Source organism: Vidua macroura, chromosome Z (genome assembly GCF_024509145.1).
Source record: "Vidua macroura isolate BioBank_ID:100142 chromosome Z, ASM2450914v1, whole genome shotgun sequence".
NCBI lineage: Eukaryota > Metazoa > Chordata > Aves > Passeriformes > Viduidae > Vidua > Vidua macroura.
In genome coordinates, this window is record NC_071611.1 from 16849597 (window position 1) to 16867135 (window position 17539).

Here is a 17539-nt window from a genome sequence, read left to right on the forward strand (position 1 = left end):
TGTTGTTGTTGTTTTGTTTGTTTGTTTGTTTTTGGTGAGTTTTTTTTTTCCCCCCGAGTAAATTCTGCAATCCGATTACAAAAACGAAGGGCTTTTTGCAAGGATACCGGCATCCGGACTACAGCTCCCGTGAGGCAGCGCGTCCGGCTCGCCTCGCCTTCGGACGCCGGTGGCGGACGGGAGATCTCGCGAGGGTCGGGGCGTGGTGGGGGCCGGCTCGCGCGCGGGAGATTTTGGCGGGCTCGGGAAGATGGCGGCGCGGGAGGTGTCTTTTGCCTCCTCTACGCTGAGAGCTGCCGTGGGCACTAAGTGGGAGAGCGATCACCTCTGGCTCTGCTTGCTGGCCTTGGGCTTCAACCCGAAATGGCACCATGGCGTCAGACTAGGGAGGTTAGTGCTAGGGAGAGTCGGGGGAGGGCGGAGGCGGGGGGTCCGAGCGGGGCCCCGAGTATCACTCGGGAGCGCGAGGCGGGAGCGTCTCGCCATGGCCACCGAGGGGCCCGGTGCCCCATACGATATAGAGCGCCCGGGAAGTGCCCTCAGTGTCGCCGCAGTCCACACTATCGCAGACTTTCTGAAGAAATAAAATCCAGGAATGGTGAGAACTCCTGCTCCCCCTCACAGTCCTGTGGGGAAGGCAAGGTGAGGGGCTTCCTAGCGCGTGTTTTAAAAACTTATCCTGAAAGATACCACTCTTGCCGGAATTGTTTCATAGCATCGTGACCGTTAGGGGGCTCGAATGAGCCTTAAAAACATCCCACGGATCCAACCCCTGCCCCTCCGCCGTGGGCCAGGGTATCTCGAGCTAGACTAGGTTGCTCAAGGCCTTACCCAACCTGGCCTTAAACACTGCCAGGATCGGGGCATCCGCAACCTCTCTGGGCAACGTGTTCCAGTGTCTCACTACTGTCACAGTAAAGGTTTTTTCCCAAATACCTAACCTAAATTTTCCCTCTTTCAACTTGTACCCATTACTCCTTGTTCTTTCGCTACAATTCCTGACGAAGAGTCCCTCTCCAGCTTCCCCGTAGGCCCCCTTCAGATACTGTAAGGTTGCTATAAGGTCTCCATGTAATCTTCTCTTCTCCTGAACAGCCCCAGCTCTCTCAGTCTTTGTAGGGGAGGTGCTCTAGTCTGCTTTTCAACTTCGTGCCCTTTCTCTGGACTTGATTCAACAGTTCCATGTCCTTATTAATTTGGGGGCACCAGTGCTGACTGCAGCACTCCAGGTGGGGGGAAGTCTCATAAGAGCAGAATGGAGGGGCAGAATCACCACCTTCGACCTGTTGGCCACACTGTTTTTGTGGCAGCCCTGGATTTCACCTGTGCTAAATCGGATGAAAAGTGTTTACTTTTACATAGGAAATAGAGTGTTCAATTAATTATTCTGTAACATAACACTGTTTTGTAGTCTTTAGCAGCCAGTAAAAATGCTCTGTTAATTAGTCACCATAACTACCTCTGATGTGGCTGTTTATTTGTGTCTTAGGGATATGTTTGCTAAACCGAACAGCAAAGCGCTTTCTGTCGTTGCCTACTTCTTGTTTACTAAGCTGGATAAGCGCCGTGCAAGACAAACTTTCAAGTAAGTGTTTGGCTTCTGAGATTACTGCTGTGCCCTTAATTAAGAATACATTTTATATAGTTGCTGGAGAGGAAAGAAGTGGTTTCTTGGGGAATACTTTGGAAGAAGAGCATACAGGCAGAGAATTTGTTTCATTTTGATCACAACTCAGTCAATTTTGATCAGTCTGAAACCTTGCCTTAATTAGTTGTTTCTCTTACTTAGCAACTTTTGATATATATTTTAATATCTGATGAATAATCTACTTGTCCCATTCTTTCTGACCAAACAGAAAATAACATGTGCCATTTATGGATTGTTTCCAGGGCCTTCAACATGGCAAGAACCATGTGTTCTTTAATGATTTTTTTTTTTTTTTTGTATAACAGAGCTTCAGCTTACGCATTTAAAGACATGGCAGGAGGAAGACCAATGATCTGAAAATGGTTGGGGTTCTGCCCTCCTTTTTGTTTTTTTCTTCTTCCCCTGTCCCAAGTTAGAAAGAGCTGCAGACAAACCTCTGTCTGAAATAATCTGTAATTAATTTACAGAAAGAAAACATTGTAACTTGACAAACTTTTATCTGTTCTTGGTCTAGGGTGTATGCTCCTCATTTTCTGGCTTGGCATCAATAAGAAATCTGTGTCTTACTCTTGTTTTTAGAGTGGTTAATTAGGAATAATATTTGAATGCATTTTGATGTGACCTTTTTTTTCCCCTTCTTCCCCTTCCTTGTTAAATGAAAAGGCAATCTGGATTCACAAAACTACCAAGTCCTGGATTTAGGAAGCACTGCTGTCTGTGGCTAAGAGAAATTTCAGTGAGTATTACGAAAAGTGGAAGTTGATGCTCTACTGCTTTCTGTGACCTTATTGTTTTTTTGAGAGAACTGTTTTATATCAGAGTTTTAAATAAGGAATTTTTTATCAAATAATTCACTTTAGCTTTTGTATATCCTTTCATATAGTTTATCTTGGACTTCAGTGAAGAAAAGATGTTGGCACTGGAGAATTTAGAAGACAGAGTCCTAAAGGACTCTTTTAGAACCCTAGTTGGGTCCTAAAACTGCTATGGCTTGCTTTTGGGTAACAGTATTTGATTAAATGGAAGTCTAGAAAGTCCCTTAGCCCTGGGTGAGAATAACTTCCTTCAGCTTGAGGGGTGTTTAAGTTGCCTGGGAAGGTGTTTCTTATTGTGAAAGCTGATTCACATGCATGAAAAATTTAATTAATAGTGTTTTCTTGTATATGGGAAAGGGGCTAAAATGTAAGGCAAGCTTTTTAAAGACAAAGCAAAACTGATTGCTTCAAGTATCATTGGTTATTATGTTGGTTTCTTATGCTGCCTTTGTTTTAATGATTGTTCTAAAAATCTCTACACTTCAGTATTTTAATAATAGTGGGTAGGGTGAAAACGAAGGATGCAATATCTTTAAATATGATTAAAGTACACTGATTCATGACTTCAGTAGAAAATAGGAAAGAAAATTGGAATGTGTTTTCAAAGATAGAGGTTAACAGTTAGGAATGAGGAGGGCACCAATTTTTAACATTTATCCAACAGTGATTTCAGTATTTGCATTGAAACCGTCTTGTGTACAGAACTGAGTACGTGTTGGGAACATTGGAAAAAGCTTTATACTCTTCTCCTGACTACAGTAGGTGTTAACAGTGATGGGCAAAGTCATTTAGCTTTGTCATCAGGCTTGCTAGTGGGTAATTTGTTATGCAGACAAGTCTTTGATTGCTGTTGTTTATGCTTTGCTTCTCCGATTAGTTTTGTATTTAAAATGATTGTACTTTTCTAGCAGCAGAAGAAAGTAGGTTTTCCACGAATTACACCTTCCGCACTGATTTGTCCTGGTGGTGCTAAAATTGTTCACATGTTCTACCATTTTGCAAGATACGTAGTGATTGAGAACATGAAAAAGCTCTCTGTAGGTAAGCTGTATGGGACAATAAAAATGCTTCAAATGTTATGTTTGTAAATGTGTAAAGTCTTTAATATATGACAGGAGCCTTAAGAAGTTCTTAGCTGGATGCTCAGGTCAGAGTCTTTCACAGGGTTCTGTGTATTTGCATAGAGCTACTGCTAATAGAACAGTGCAGATGGTTTTGCTCTCTATTGCTTTATGGGTCTTGTTCCAAGGTTCACCTGTGCAATGCTCTGCACCATTACCCACACAAGCAGTTTTGGTCCAAAAATATTGGACAGCTACATTATTTTCTTTCTTGGAACTTGAGGAATTCTGAAGGATCAGATCTGTCTGTTTTAGGCATCTTGTATTATTGTAACCTAAAGAATATAGAAAGGGAGTGAGAGTGAGGGAATGAAGATGTAAACAACAGAAAAAAAGGCAAAAGAGGCAGTACACTGCATGCTATGTTTCAGTCCAGGTAAAAATGAGCATCTTGATTTGTGATTCTTGCCGTTTGATCTAGGTAGATTAGGAGGTTGTCCATTTGCTAAAAGCAAATAATGTAATCCAAATCCTGGCTTCTATTTAGGCACTGGTATACCTTTTGCTGAAGCTGTAATGTGGAGACCTCGGGATATGTACATGGCAAAAGCAAGACACAGAGTTGCATACAATAAACTGCTGCAAATTCTTCAAAGGGAAGACTTTGTTTTTCAAGAATATAGGGGAAAAGCACAGTAAGTAATGCATTAAAAGAAAGTGAGTATTTTTATAAAAGCTGACTTGTGTGTGTGTTTTTAGAAGGATTTGAAAAGTCTATATATGCTTTACATCACAGAACTCATTCTGTTGAAATCCTCCCATATTTTCCCCCTTTACTTTCTTTCATCAACAGTTTTACTGCTTGTAGATCTTTTGTGAAGCATAATAGTCTAAAGCAATGAATTGTTTAGAAGATGCTCTATGTTACTTAGGCATTTAAATGGTCAGAGAATTCTACATGTATAGCAGTATGATTTCTTCTGAAGGGTCATATCCTAAAATACAACATTCTGAAGATGAAATATTTGGTTTTGTTTATTGACTGTGAGACACATTTTATTTACTTAAACCTTAATTATTTCACCAAAAGTATGCTATTCTTAGCTCTTGTTTATGACAAGCACTCCCATCTCGAGAAATGTCATGAGCTGGAACTTCCTCTGCAAGCATAGAGTTATGAATCAGCAGAATTTACAGAATTTGTGTGGGATAGTTTACGTGGCTGGAGCACTGTCATGGACAGTTGTGAGTTGTTTAGTAAATGGCAGAAAAGGGCGAGGGGTTGCACTGTAGGTAAAAGAGCAGTGTCAGTAGCATATGTGCATGTAGTATAGCTCCATACAAGAGGACCGGTCATGTTTCATGCCTTTGGATGAGGGTTTAGCATCCATGGAGACCTTGTGGTGGGTTTCTGCTGACCTTGATTCTTACAGAGGGCTTCAGCTTACCCTGGTATTCACTGAGAAAGTAGTTCAGTGGTGGATTAGCAATGTAAGAAACAGGAGTACCTAGAGGATGACTTTGTGATGCAATCACTAAGTGTGCTGAGTAGGAGTGGTAGTCTTTTGAACTTGCTGTGTGTAAATGAGAGAAACAACTTCTTTGGAGATGTTACTGGGCTTTTATGGTCACTGCAGCCAAGACTGTAGAACTTTAAATGCAAAGGAATGTGAAGAAGACGAGGAAAACTGATGACATTGGCCTTTTAATTTGAGTGTATATCCACTGGCCTAGGCAACTGTAGGAGGTATCTTGTGGAAAGCAGGAAAGCTCATGAGCGATAGGATACTTTCAGAGATCCTTGCTGAAGTTCATGTGTGATCCATCTTCTTAAGTCAAAAAACAAACAGGTACAACAAGGAACCAGCCTGATTAAGACAGTGTAGCAACATATGGAATATAGAAAAGGGAATTGACTCTTAAGGCACAAGTACAGAAATATTTCTGAGGTGTGCAGTGATTTATCTAGAATGGCCTGAGTTCAGCTAAAGCTTTCTCTAAGAGCCTACTAAGAGCTTGAATAAAGAATCTCGTAGTATGTCATTAGGAGGTTGAAGTGCATGGAAGATCTAGATCTGCTTCTGAACAAAATGTAAGTTGCATGTCTCACAGGTTGGGATACCCAGTATGTACCTTGCCTTAGGCTGCGTGGGTAAGATCAGTAGCCCAGTCTCTGTGCCAAGAAGCAATGGTGAAAGAAACAACAAAACACTGATAGCAGAAGAGTATAAAGCAAAAATTTCATTGCTTTCATCCAAGAGCACAGGGATACTTACCTGACGTTGTGTCGGAACAGATCTGACATATTTGGAAAGACAGAAAGCTAGTTAAATGGGTGAGCCCAAAGGGTGACAGTGCCTCGAAGTTACTCAAGTAACTGGTCTTTGAGTGGAGTTCCTATGAGGCTGGTGCTGTGTCTTCTTTAGGAATATGGATGACAGACTTGAAGACAAACCCACCAAACTTGCAGATAGTGCCAAATTGTGAGGAAGGAAGATAACTGCAGTGGGGAAGCATTTCACAGAGACCTAGCTGGGTCTGGAGACTTGCACAACAAAAATTGTGTGGGGTTTAATAAAGACAAGTGTGAGGTCCTGCACCTGAGAGAGAGAATAGTCCCCATCAGCAGCATAGGTTTGTGGGTGATTAGCTGTGGAGTAGCTCTGCTAAGAAGAATCAGAAGTGAGAGTAGTGTGTGGCCACAAGCTGAGCATGAGTCAGTAGAGTATCCTGGTAATCAGGATGAGCAGCGTGCCATGTTGTATGGGAATGAGCACTGGTCAGCAGATGGTGGGCAACTGTATTATGCATCACTCATTTTTCTTCAGTTTTACTCTTTTCTCTCTTCTTTACATCTGTATTATAGTATTTTTATTTCAGTTATTAAACTGTTCTTACCTCAGCCCATAAATTTTACCGATTTTCAGATTCTTCCTATTCTGCTGGGGCTGGGGAGGTGGGAGGTGAGTGGGCAGCTGTGTGGTACTTAGTTGCGGGCTGGAGTTGGCAATTTTAATACCACATGTGGCATTAAAATGTTCAGTTTTGATCAGCCCACTTGAAGGTAGAGAATGAAAGATGGGAGAGATACTAACAAAGGACTGCAGTGGATTAGAGGCTTTCAGAGTGTGAAATGTATGAGTAAAAGCTGTAGAAATTTGGTTTGTTTAGCTTGAAAAAGGCAATTCTAGGGGTTTAATCAGAATTTCAGTATCTAAAAAGTAGGTGTAGCGAACATGGAGGTACTCTTCACAAAGATGTGTTCTAACAGGACAAGGCAGCAGGTGCTTCAGGGAAAATTCCATCTGAAGATTTGTTAAAATCTCTTGTGAGAGCAATTAAACTGAAAAAGGTTACCCTCAGAAGTGAAATATTGGAAATATTCAAGACTTGGTTTGACAAGATCATGAGCAGCATAATTAAAGGCTCTGCTTTCAATGGAAGGCTCAAAAATACAATTTCCAGAGGTCAAAATCTCCTAAACATCTCTGATTTCTGTAATTCTGTGTCCCCTGTGACCTTGTTTGGGAAATATTACCACTGTTTACTGTTTGAGTGATACCCTTCACAAATGTAATTCTTTATAGTTTTTTTTTTATTCTTGGCAATGCATCAGAGCTCTGAAGATCCTTTTGAATGCAGCATGATTTAGGCACCCAATTTTTCTGAAAATCAGACTACTACATTTTCACATGTTTAAAAATGCTAAAATGTCAATAAAAGCACTTTGACAAAGGAGCTTGTGTGGTCCAGCTGCTTGTACTCCAGTATTCTGTTCTCTGGTCTTTTGAAAGTGAGGGATTTGGGTACTGTAGAATTGCTGAATATATTTGTAGTTCACATTGATAATAGATGCTTATAGTAACTTACTGCTGTTGGGTATAAGAAACAACTGCCTCAGTATGTAGATTTGGAAAGAATGGACACAGCTGGTTAGTGACTGTAAGCAATTCTGATAACCCTGTACTAGCTGTTGAATTTTTTCCTAGGGTTTTAATTGGAGAAATAAAGCGGACAAAGTCTGAATATGCAGTTGTGCGGAAGAAGTTTTGCAGGTAAGTGCTTTTCCTTGTAACTAAGTTAGGATGTATGAAATAGATTAGATGCTCAGTTTTATGAAATATGAACTGTAATTTTCACTGTAGTCCACTTGAACTTTTGTTTTGCATGTGCATATAGGAAGAAACAAAATGACCAAAACAAAAATGACACAACTGAGAGGATCCAAAAGGTGAGCATTTTGTTCCTGCTGTGGCAGCGTGTTGAATTTGAACAGTTCTGCATCACCTACTGTCAGATGCTGTTATTTGCACTTGTCTACCTGTGATTATGCTAGCACTTTCATCTGCCTTCATGCTGTTTTGACACTCTGTCATTATTGGTATTATAACAAACATTTTAACACAGTGTTTTTTTTTTTTCCTAATAAGGTCCGCAGTATGTGGACACTTATAGTGGAAATGCTTGCATCTCTGAAAAAGGAAAAGGAAGTTGTGGATTCTGTACTTGAAGACTGTGTTAACCCATGTATTCTAGATGGAGCTGATGTTGTTTTGAGTGTTCCAGGGTTGTTAACTTACAGAATTGAAAGTAACATACATGGAGTAAGTGGTTTTTGTCCTTCTTGCTAAATTGCTAAACTGCTTTCATTTAGTCCCCGGGGATGCAATTAAATGTCTTAAAAATTAAACAAGTACTTCATGGATTATTAGAGATAATTGCAGAAGGATGCATGAAAAACGTATAATTCATATGCAGAGATTTCTTATCATTATAGTGCTAGTTTGTATTTGTTATTAACTTTTTCAGTTTAGTAAATACATTGATAAGTCTGCCTGATTATAGTACTTCTTTGTTATTTAGACGTTAAAATTGTGTTGACTGTTTTAACCGGTGCTTCAACTAATTTGTTTTTGTTTCCATTCTGTAGTCTATGGTGTTGTTCAGTTATGGCATTGGTGTTGTTTGGGCTGTATCTTTTGGGGAAATGGTCAAACAGAATACCTCATTGTTGGAATTTTCTTGGCTTGTATTGCTTTAACCTAGAATGTATTTTTTGAAAAATGAAACTGTCAGGACCTGAATCTAAGTATAATGTATACAGTGTCTTGGCTCTGACTACAGAAGATGTAACTTTCTGATATTGTTACTGTTCACTAGTTATTTTTTTAATTGCTTGCTCTACTTCAAGTTTGCTACAGGAAATTTATATGAAGATGGAAATTTAAATTTCCTAACAGTTATTCAATTGCTAAATGAAGCCCTGATGATACTGAGCAATGAATGTTGTCCTTGTGAATTAAAAGAACTTCACAGAGTTGAGGACATGGTTACATCCTACAAGAATGCACTACAGGAGTTGAACACAAAAAGGTAATTGTTAGGAGATTTTCTCGAATTGCTTGTTCTTAAATGGTAGGATCATGTCTCCTGGAGTCTTTTCTAGAAAAACGTTACAGCAAAAACATGTTGGTTCGGTCTTTTTCTTATGCCTCTGGAAAAATTAGTATTTGTTTTAATTATTTATATAACTTCTTATTGAGATTCTTCTGTAGTTAGTTTCAGCTTTTTTTTGCCTTTGTTTCATTAATATTTTAGTGTTTGTTCCTGGGGATCTCATTTGCTTGCTGATATAATTTTTGCTTTTTTTTGTCTTGTTGCATTAGTAAGTTCTGAGATTTTTAAAATGTTTATTTGTAACTGGCTTAGGGGAATTTAAAGTGTTTATTGTGTATATATTTTAGTGTAGTTTTTCCAGTTCTGCTGTAAGAAACAAGACTACTTAGCAGCTTTTCTGGCTGTGCATTTCAGTTCTTAGTGTATGCATAAATGCATGAATAAATTCATATATATCGAAGGTTTGTCAGGATAAGAAAGAATATGTAATACTTACTGTCTTTATGTAGAATTGTTATCTCTACCAACAGATGTCTTCATTTTCCATGTTTTTATGTTACAGTCTAAGAAGAAAGCAAGAGCATTGTGAGCCAAAGTGTCAGTCTATTTCCAGAAAACAGGAAATCTGGGAATCGAAGTGGAAAACGATTCTTGGCCATTGTCCTTTTAATTTAATCTTGAAAGATGATCTAGTAAGTAGTACTCATTTTATCTGATTCTAGGAAAGAGAAAAGGTGAAGGTGAGAGAGGATGTAGGTCTAAACTAGTGTGTTCTCTTACAACACTTCAGCTTTATATGTAAGGTTAGGGGGACTCACGTAATGCAGTATACCTGATTCTGCTTTAAGAAGTAAAGAGAATAAATGTTTCTTAAAGAGAATACATTGGACTTTATTATACTGATGTATTCACTGGAGATGCCGAGATTGTAGATTGGCTTAAGAGTGAGCAGATTGGTTTTTGTTTTGTTTCTGTCTGTCCCTCTGTGGAAGCTGACCATTTTGTATGTACAGTCCAAATATTTGCTGATTTCTGTGTTCCCCTTCTAAAACTATGTATTTGATGAAGGAACAATAATTTCCATTTTGATGTTCACACTGACAGAGGTTATACCCTTATGTAGCTACCCAGCAGAGAGAGAGAAGAAACTTCATGTTGGGTCTGACAGCTGGTTTGCAGGAAAGTTGTTTTAAATAACTGTCTGTTAATTGCTGTTGATAAACTGACTTTTTCTGCCTGCTTATGTAACTTTTTCTTTTCCTTTTGAAAGCAACCAGCTTCATCATTTCAATCTTTTAGTTCTTCAGATGAAGATGAAGATAGTATCTTTTATCAGTTGTTTTCAGGTGAGTGAACAGGAGAAACTTCTTTTCCTTCTTCCTCACCACCACAGTTGTTGAAAGTTAGGTGGAGTCAAAAAGGCTCCCTACTTGCATTTGCAGATGGTCCTTGACAGTCTGTGGAAATGACTCATGCCAAAATTGCCTTGCATTTTTCAACTTCATAGTATCTTGGAGATTCTCTGAAGCTTGGCAAAAACCCAGTGCTGAGCTGTTTCATATTTTGTTGTTCTTGCACAAAGGATGTTGAACAGATGTCCATGTACAAAGGTTTATTCATGGATTCTGGAGAGTACATTCAGTCTAACAGTAAAGGTTATTTTGGGTTGGAGCACTAATAAAGAGAGAAAGAAGGTAAAACTTTTCCCATTTACTATCTAGGAAAAGAAATTGAAGATGTCCTCCCATGTGACTATCTTTCCCTGATGCACTCTGAAATACTTTATTCCTTAGTAAGTGTGCCATTTGGTTAGGACTTCACTTTTGTGTTAGTTGCGTTCAGTTATTAGGTTGATAGTCACAGCTCACTTTGATCAGGCATGGTTGTTGCACATGCTAATTGGCTGATGATCTGATGATATTTTACTGCATAACCTCATTTTACTTACTGACAAAGTCTTAACTGTCACTAGCACAGTTAAGTAAGTTAAAAGCTACAAAGCAAGGAGGAAGACTGCTTGGATTATGTCATTTGCAGTTCCTTTTAGGAAAAATGGCACAGCAGAGGTGTATTGGAATTTCAAGATGCAAAAAAATAGCGTGAAGATCTTTTGGTTACAAAGGTGAAAGTACTGCTCCAACCATCTGACTGTATGTGGCTATAAGGCTAGAAGCTGCAGAGGAAAGGCTACAGAATTGGATTTGGAACATAGTTTACCTTAAAAATTTAAAAGATTGAAGCACTGTACTATGATGTTTGAGCTAGTAGGATCAGAAAGCTTGAGACAATTTGATGTCTGTGACATTCTCTCTGTGGCTGAGATGCGTTATCTGATAATACAGCCACTAAGAAAGCTGAACTTCTGCCTATTAATGGCGTCAAATCCAAAAGCAAAATACTGACCTCACCTAACTACTGAAGTGAGCTTGGATTTTTGATGTGTTGAGTTGAATGTGACTCATGGAAATGCCATTTGTCCCTGCAGAAGCTGAAATTTAGGATTAGTAGAGAACTACTGAGGTTAAACTTTGGCTGTGTATTCAAGATGTGCCAGAGTTAGTACATTGAAAAATATTTATTGATTAATGCAGTTGGGGTAACGGTGGGTGGAATTGTGCTTTGTGGAATTGATGTACCATGCAGTTGAGGTGTATGTGGAGAGGAGGGGATAATGATGATGTGTCTGTGACTGTAGTTTGGAGGAAAGTAGAAAGTCTGATTGATATGTGCAGGGCAGCAGACAGAATCATGCTTCTTGAACATGTGTTCAGGAACAACAGAAAGAGGTGCTAGCTGCTAAGGGCATCTGTTACTACAGCTACTGCCTGAGCAAAAGGATTGATAGTACTATCCTGCTTATGTATTAATTTATTTTTCTTGAAGTGTAAAATCCACCCAGTGTGTAATCTACAGAAGTAGTGTGAGTGAACTGTGTCACATGTGAAGCCTAAGTGAAGAAAATGGAAGCAATACTAAACTTTTGGGTTGCTTTTCTAGATAATTATGACTATCATCATGAAGAATGCCATGAGGAAAGTGATGGGGCTTTGGAAAACATGACTGGTACAACATTAGTACCCTCAACATGGTATGCCTAATGAGAATTTGATAAAAAAGCAGTAGAAAAATTAGAAGTTGACTTACTGGACCTGAATATTTTGCATCACTTGAGTCTTAGTGGAATATTTCAGTAGCCCACTCCTTACATCACAACTACTTGCTTTAGCAAGATAGTCCTAAAGTAATTGCTGCTTTCTCCAGCTGATGACAGATTGATCAACTGGTTGCTGCTGAATAGGAGGAGTAGCAGTCAAATTGCAAGGTTTTTTCTTGCTTTCTAACTATATTCGAGGATTCAAGAGACAGATGGAAAGAACAGAAGCTTCTGTTTCTCAGGCTAAAACTTCTCTAAAAGACTTTTTTCATTACTTTTCTTGAGAGTTACAGTCACACTGTTCTGTAGCTACTCTTCCTACAGTACCAGCAAAGGGTTAAACACAGAACAATGGTGTCCTAGAAAGTTTTTTTCCTTTTGTCATTTGCTTAGTCCAGGAATATTTCATGACCTTTTGAATAATGCTATCTTTCATAATATGACTCCTATGAATGTTTGAATGTTACCTACTAAGAGACAAATTGATGTCTATCAATGCTATCCATTCTTAGACATCAGTAGACATAGTTGCATATAAGTCTCAGAGGCTTTCAAAGTAGTTAACAATTAAATCCTGGGTTTCTTTCAGTAACTTCATGCAGCATGGAGGCTTGTCTGCTTCTGAGGCTACAGACAGGTAACATAAAAAACATTTTAAGGTGTGCTTTTCCTAGTAAGTGAGGACTTGAGAGCTCAATTTGAGAGCAAGTGCAGTTTTGAGAGCTATGTAATTGGCACAAAACTTACTATAAGTGATAAATCTGAAGTTTTTGGTAGCCAGGTGATTGTTAAATACCAAGTTTACATAGGAACAGAGTTGTGGATGCCAGAAATGGTTCAGACAAAGACTACGTAGGAAAAAGAATGTTGTCAAGTCTGCAGAAGACTTTCCAGTTGTCTATTATAGTAGAATGCAGAAGACTTTTTTACTAGTGTATTGAAAAATCCCTTCTTTTCCTGTGTGCTAATCAATAGCAGAGTTTATTAATTTACTATTTTTGGGAGGCTGATACACAACTAGGGCTAAAGCTGCTCTAATTGTCACACTGTTCTCCCTATAGTAAAACTGCTTTCTGATGACCGGGACGAATTGAGGGAAATCGTAACGGACAGATACGGAGCATACAGTATATAACTGCCTTCCAAGATTTGCATTCCAGTTGTTTAATTTGTCTCTAAAATTGTTGGGTTTTTTTTTGTCTCTCTCCCTTCTTGAGGAGCTCATTGGTGCCGTCGTCGTCAGAAGCATCTGAAAATGGAGACCTGTTAATTGAAAATGTATATATCTTTGAAATAAGTTAAACTTACAACATGTCCTTTTTATATTGGTTGAAACTTTGACTTTGTGGAAAAGGGTTTTGGGGGTGGTTTTTTGGGGGCTTCGGTTTGTTTTATGAGATTTTTGGGGTGGTTTTTTGAGCAATATTTTTACACATTTGAGTTAGTCTGGCAAAAATGTAAAAGCTAACTCTCAGTGACTTTGCTAAGCTTTAGGAAATAACAGTAGGAAGTAGGTGCCCTAGTATCTGACTTCCTGTATAACATACAGTGTATGACTGATTCCCTGTTTGCTGATACAGTCCTTTAGGTGTGGGCAGTGGTCAGGCTTTGTTTCTTTAAGTTGAAAATTAAATTTAAGTGTTAAAATGTGTTGTAAAAGCAACTTGGATGTGCAGTTGTCCATTGCACAACTGTTTACTGTACTGTGATCAGGATTGTTGCAAGTGTAGTCATCTGTGTTGTATGTAACACCTATCCTAGTCACTACTTAGGTCCTACTTTGAATACAGTTGTAAAAATACTTTGTATTTAGTTAGAATTCAAGACTGAAATAGTTTTGTTGACTAAACACTGGGGTCATTGCAATTCAGAAATTTCACAGCAGTTTATGCTAATAACCTTTCTTGATTTTAAAACTACTAATAATTCCTGTGTATTCCTGTAGAACTTGAATACTTGTATGGGAGATAAAAAACTTGTGCCTCAAAAAAATTTAAAAAATGGAAAGGAAGAGTTCCCTACCTCAGAAGTAGAGGAGAATGCAGATGAAAATGTCACCCAGCCAAAGTCTCCTGTGAAAAAAGATGACCTTGAGAAAGCCAGAGATGAACTGGCAGAAGAGGTTAGGATGTAATTTTTGTTTGTTTTAAAGTAAATGATCACTAAGTTTGGAGAACAAATCACTAATTATAACAAAAAATGTCTCTTGTAATCCATATACATCAATTCTATATCTATATCTATTCTGCTAGATAGTTATCAGTCATGGACTTTTAGTGTGGACTGATAAACACTGAAAGCATCAAGTTTGTGCAGGTATCATACTTAAAAATCATGGTGCAGTGAATAGCACGTTCAGTAGAATCATTGTATGATTACACGTAAGTCTGTGAAGTATAAAACATATATTCAGAAGCAAAAAGAACTGTTGAATTCTTAAGTTATACAGATTAAATATTTAACAAGAACTTGGTAATTTTAAGCAGGAATGTAAGTTTCCTTTTTGGTATTCTATTTAATATTTGATTGAGGAATTCCTTTACAGGGGTTACTGTAAAATGTGCCACTTCTTATTTTGGAAAGTAAATTGCATTTTTAACTGAAATGATAGTTGTTTTTCATCTGCTAAAATTTTTGAAATAGATGAATATATCTCTAGTCTTCAAGCTTATGCAGTTCTTGTCTAATGTCTTAAAAATATTCTATCTGAGCACAGTTTCTTATTTGAAAGGTGTATTCATAGATGATGAGTGAATTGATTGATTTCAGATTGATTTTCAGATTGAAATTGAATCTGATTTCAGTCCCTTATCTTCATTTTGTGTTTGTAGGATACTGTGGTCATTGTGACACTTAGTAAATAACAGAAGTTAGGCTATTCCAAATTCTCCAGATGATTTGGAGAATGAGATTTATTTTTAACCATAACTGATAGAAATGAAGATGTTATAATTTTGATTTCTTAGAATTTGCTTTTCTCTGACATTCTACAGATTGCAAAGTTGGTGATGTCTGAGTCGCCTCACAGTGATGAAAAAGTAATGGCATTAGATGATCTCATTAGCTCACTGTCTTTCAATCCATTTTTAACAAGGAAACAAATACCCCGAACTCCAGAAAATCTGCGTGAGTTTGAAACTCTGTTTTTATAATGCTCGTTGATAAAAAATGTGGTTAGTTCATTGACATGTCACACAATAAGAAACATAATTATTTCAGTGATGTTGCATGTTTTTCTAATGGCTCACTCTAACACAACACAGTAGACCTAATAAGATGTGAATACTTTGAATTTGATTTAAGAGATTTTTTTCTTACATAGAATCCCCTTTGTGTTGAGGAAACATAAACAATATAAAGCAGCTATACATATTCCCTCTTGAATTGCTTATGTCCCTGAGGGGACAGGAAAAAAACAGACTGATTGAAAGTACTAAAATTTTATCTTGGTTTGTTCCGTTTAGTTACTGAAATTAGAAGTTCGTGGAGAAAAGCTATTCAGACTGAGGACTCATTAGACCTAGAGCAGTCCTCAACTGAAGTGGTGACAAAAGAATCTTCAATGAATGCTACACCCAGTATCCAGGAGGAGGTGGACTCTACCTTTGGGTGCTCTGAACCTGTGTCTTCTGTATGTGACTTGGGTCCTCCTGTATCAGAAAAGAAGTCTCAATTAAATTCTACAGAGTCTAGTTCTCAGGAGCAGCTGAGTGTAAGTCATAGATTTGAATCTTCAGATTCAGAAACATCTGGAATTCAAGAAACTGCGGGAACTGAATCAGAGGAACTAGATTGTTTTGCTTTGAGTGGAAGTTCTGTAAAAGATCTAAGCCAGAATTTGCAAAATGTAGAGAAGAGCATGAATATTCCAGATACTTGTTTGAAAAGTGGTAGTAGAGCAAATACAGTGCCTTCAGACCACTGTCGCAGTTTTCTAAGGGATGAGATGCTGTGCTGGAATGTATCTGTGTTAAATTCTGTCTGTCATGAAACTGCTGATGTGGGAATATTGGATGAGACACTTCCAGAATCTGATAATATAGATCTCAGCATATCTGCAGACTCAGACTCCATTTTTTTTACAATGGACAGTGAAAATTTAATGGATGGCTCAGAAAATAATGAGGATATTAAAAAAACAGACCTAGATACACAGTCCCTGTCCAACTCACATGAAGTGCTAAAAAAAACTGCATCTAAGAGTGAAGAGGAGCTGCATCAAGCACATAATGGGGACAAATCTCAAAGTTATAGAGCTAAACTAAATACGATAGCAGAAGAAGGAGAGGAAAATGAGGATGATCCTTCCATGGATGAAGAATTTACCAAGATGTCATTGCCAAACTCTCCTGATGAAAGCAAACATTCCCTGTCATCTTTGCTGGTATCCTGTCAACAGATGGATGGTACATGAAGTCCCATTAGACTTACTACATAAATTGAAGGGTAAGTATCTGTGTTCTTTATGCATCAAGATTTTGTCCATTCTGGCTATACCACCATGAATAACATCTGAGTAGTTGGACTGTGCTGTGGAAGTGGAGGGTAACAAATTATTTGTATGCTTGTTTCTCACAGAGGATAAAACATTAAAAATAAAGAAAACACGCTTTCTCTAGTTCTAGAGTTCTATCAAACATCTTCCAAGTACAATAAAAGATGTTCATTTGACTTTCTGCTGTAATCTGGAGTGGTTTAAAAAACAAAAAAGCCTCAAAGTGCATTAACTGCAATCTGCAGTTAGATTTTGAATAATCTGAACTTAGATTTTGAGAATTCACAAAGATAGTTTGAAGTTTTGTGTTTACTCTGAAGAAATTTGGCTATTTAGAAATGTGTCATGTCATTGAAACTTCTGTGAGTTCATTAAGGTGTTGACAGAACTTTCCTGCATTCCAGCCTGCCTATCCCCTTATCCCATTTCCAACAGAAATGTCAACTGTTTAACCAGTATTGCAGTGTTTAGTTACATGTGAGGTTAAATTATTGAAGTTCATTGATAAAAATGAACTAGTAATAGAGGACTGTAGGCCACCCCAGGATCCAGTCCAGCAGGGTGGCCCGCAGCTGGCTAATCCACAGGTACCCAGATAGATAAGGATAGCTCCACCAAAGAGACAGGCGGACTCTCATGCTGCTGTGATCCACGAGGGTTTTATTGAAGGCAAGGCAGAGGATGAGGGAGGAGGGAGAGGTGCAGGAAGATAGCTGCTTGGAAGGTAAGCAGACTCTGAGAGCCCCGAGGGAAGGCGGAGCTAGGGTATATAACAGTGGGCGGATAGGAGTGGTCAGGGTACAAATGACCCAATAGGGGAAAAGCTAAGGGGAGGAACAAGAATGGGGTGACACGAACTGAGCCAACGAGGGAGGAGGGAAGGAGTGGTCTTACAGAAGGAACCAATAGGGGTAATGAGAACAAAGAACTTTCTAGAACAGGGGAGTAGAACAACTGTTGATTGGCATG

At 38.5% G+C, this 17539-nt stretch overlaps 1 protein-coding gene and 1 non-coding gene across 2 annotated transcripts; both read left to right on the top strand.

The window, feature by feature from the left end:
• The first annotated feature begins 249 nt into the window (after positions 1–249).
• HAUS6 (HAUS augmin like complex subunit 6) lies at positions 250–16746 on the top strand. Its single transcript, XM_054004186.1, is given in 18 exon segments — positions 250–390; positions 1490–1585; positions 2312–2384; positions 3372–3504; positions 4072–4219; positions 7514–7579; positions 7704–7755; positions 7955–8128; positions 8716–8897; positions 9484–9613; positions 10192–10267; positions 11919–12009; positions 12665–12712; positions 13293–13353; positions 14021–14197; positions 15069–15201; positions 15540–16476; positions 16478–16746. Coding segments are annotated over 18 exon segments (2820 nt in total). The 5' UTR covers position 250; the 3' UTR covers positions 16581–16746.
• On the top strand, positions 13075–13205 carry LOC128822702 (small Cajal body-specific RNA 8). The gene has a single exon (XR_008441569.1). It is a non-coding gene; the product is annotated as a small Cajal body-specific RNA 8 (non-coding RNA).
• Positions 16747–17539: the final 793 nt, after the last annotated feature.